General features: G+C 41.1%; 1 protein-coding gene across 1 annotated transcript; it reads left to right on the plus strand.

Annotated features, from left to right (window-relative positions):
* Positions 1–808: 808 nt before the first annotated feature.
* On the plus strand, positions 809–1,432 carry PPP1R2C (PPP1R2C family member C). The gene has a single exon (XM_049871491.1). It carries the CDS (start codon positions 809–811, stop codon positions 1,430–1,432), a length of 624 nt encoding a protein of 207 aa, XP_049727448.1.
* Positions 1,433–3,144: the final 1,712 nt, after the last annotated feature.

The following is a 3,144-nucleotide window of genomic DNA, read 5'->3' on the forward strand; positions in this document are numbered from 1 at the left end:
GACAAGATTCGAGGAGTGTTTTTAAAAGACCACTCTGTCTGGAGGGTGGACAACAGGTTGGAGGGCAACAGGAGGGGCTATGGGGGGACCAGTTCAAAGGCTGTGGCTATAGTGTCCACAAGAGATGTTGGTGTCTTGAAACAGGGTGGTGGCAGAAAAGATAGAATTGAATAGTTTCTTGAAATATTTAGGCCAGAACCTGAGGGCTGGACTGGAGAGTGAGCAGTAGGAGGGTACCAGGGATGATGCCCAGGCTCGCAGCTGCCATAAGTGGCCATCCACTGAGGTAGGAGCATGGGGGGAGGACCAGTATGTGTGTTGGGGGTAACAGGACCGGAAATAGAAGTTAAACACCTTCTAGCCAATGCCTCCAGTCTTACCAACCAAAGTAGTAACTTTCAAACTTTTTACAGTGACCCACAGTAAGAAATGGATTTTACATAGCTTCCCTTACACAGACACGGCATAAAAAGTTCACAAAACAATGCTTCCCCTTTTCACGTAGGATGCAGGGAGATTTCCTGTCTATCTTATGCTATTAAATAAATAAATAAAAAGAAAGGCGTTGGGTGAGGCGGGGACCAGCCGCGCAGTGATAACGGTGGTGACGACGAGGGCGGTGACGAAGGCAGCGATTGTGGCGTCGTTTGTGGCGTCGATTGTGGCGTCGTTTGAGGCGTTGGGGTCCTGGTGGCGGCTCAAGGGCGCCATTTCCACACGGAGCCAGTCGGCGTTGGTGCTTCTGCACGAAGCGCGGCTGGCGGCTGCTCAGCGGCCCGGGCCTGGAGAGGCCCTTCGCTCCGGAGCCATGGCAACCTCCTCCGCCTCGCACCGGCCCATCAAGGGGATCTTGAAGAACAAATCCTCCACAACCTCCTCTGTGGTGGCATCCGCCCAACAGCCTGGAGGAGCTATGGAGGGGGTGATGCGAAAAAAATCCCAGAAGTGGGACGAATCGAGCATCCTGGCGACATACCGCCCAGGATACAAAGACTATGATTTAATGAAGGTAAACGAGCCCAGTAATCCCTGCCTTAATACACCAGATGAGGGTGAAGATACAGTGTGTAATTCCGAGACAAAGGAATGTATGACCCCAGAGAGCTTAGCTAAGAAACTAGCCGCAATCAAAACCTGGGATCCCAGGCGTAGGGTGGAGGAACAAGAGAGCATTGGGGAGGAAGAATGGAAAATCTTACGTGAGAAACAAGAGAAACAGCGGCAGTTTGAGATGAAAAGGAAGCTTCACTACAATGAAGGAAGGAACATTAAGTTAGCTAGGCAATTAATTTCCTTGGATTTAGAAGCCGAAGAGGAGAAGAATGAAAACGAAGAATGTTGGCATGAGACTAATGAAGAAAACACCACCACAGAAGAATCAGAAGAAGGCATTGCAAGCGAAGAACTGCAAGCCAAATCATGCGACTCATAGAAAACATTTTTTCCACGCTCAAATCATTTGGCAGCTACAAATCCTATTACTATAATATCCGGCTTCTTATTGTCTACAGCTCTTGCCTTCAGTACTAAAATACATAGTAGTTCAATTGTACTGTAAGAATTAAATGGTAACCTTAAAGAATAGATTAAGATGAAAATGTCTGCTTTTTGCTTAATGCTTCATGGCAAATACAGATGCTGTCATCAGTCCAAAACTGCATTACTTTTATAAATATATTAGTTAATTTAGAAAACATTATATAGCTTTTTATGCTTTAGAGGTTTAACAGTACCTTTAGAGGGGAGACTAAATTATTTTACTTTTAAATGTGCTAGCTTTTATAAAAAGGATTTTTTTTAAAGAAATCAAAATGCAGTTGGTATAGTGGGTTATGTAGTCTGATAAATATTCAAGCTTAAAAGTATTTTAACACTTGTCTTCAACTTGATTTGCCTGTTTAAATGAAAGGGAATGTAAAAATCGCCATTTCACTTTCTTGGCCCAGTACCTTTAAAATTCCTGGTGATTTTCCTTTCATGTTAAAAAAAAAAATGACTGAATGTTTCCTCATTGAAAATAGCTGTTTTTCATGAATTATCAGGTTAAAATTGCACCAACATCTGTGCTGACTTTTTTGTACACTAGATGGTCAGACTTGATATCAATATTTAAAAATAAATATTCAGGCTTCTAATATGTGGAGAAAATAGATTGAATAGTACAGTGCGATAGACAAGAAGTAGAATTCAACTGCCATATTTCTATACTTTTCTAGTTTTAGCTTGCTAAATTGCTGTTATTTATCATTTGACCTCATTAGCTTTCAGAAAACAATGGTGGTTTGTTGTATCACAGAATCATGGGCAACCTGTGATATGATTATAGTTCTTGAATATACACAGAAGTAAGCCCCAATGATTTTTTCAGCCTATGTTTTCTTTTTTGTTTGTTTGTTTCAATTTTTTTTAATTGTAGATTCACATGTAGTTGCAAGAAATAATACAGAGAGATCCTGTGTACCCTTTACCCAGTTTCCTCCAATGGTAACATATCACAATATGATAGTGCACTAATAACAACAGTTGCGATCCTAATAATAACTGGCATTTGCTGAGTATATGCAATGTGCTGGATATACTCAATGAATACCAATTATTAAATTATATATATTGCTATTATATAATATGTACATATTATATATTATGAAATATATCACACTCATTCCTCACTTATCAACATGGTTATGTTCCAAAGACCAGGCCGTTATGTGAAAACTGGCATTATGTGAAAATGGAGGATGACCACATCAGATCACAAAATGGAGGATAACTACATTATTACATAACTGCTAGATTACATCATTACATAACTGCCAGATATATGTTGTTAATGTGCAAAATAGTTGAATAGTAGATTTTTTACTATTGTCGTAAATGCAAAATGTCAGATAACAAGATGGTGTATAGATGAGGAGAAGGTGTATTATTAGTCTTTCCCCTGCTATACAATACTGGCTCTACTCAGGCCCTTATTGACCAGTGCAGGCCACTGTCCTCCCTCCAAAAAGGGCATGTCCCCCTGACACCACAGCAGGGGCTGCTCTTCTGCACAGCTGGGAAGCATGAGTGTTCTAAGGAGAATGTTTCTCAACATAGGAGTGCCCCTCCTCTGCTGCATGTCCTCTTGTGCAATGTCCGCATGCC

Source organism: Elephas maximus, chromosome X, assembly GCF_024166365.1.
Source record: "Elephas maximus indicus isolate mEleMax1 chromosome X, mEleMax1 primary haplotype, whole genome shotgun sequence".
Lineage (NCBI taxonomy): Eukaryota > Metazoa > Chordata > Mammalia > Proboscidea > Elephantidae > Elephas > Elephas maximus.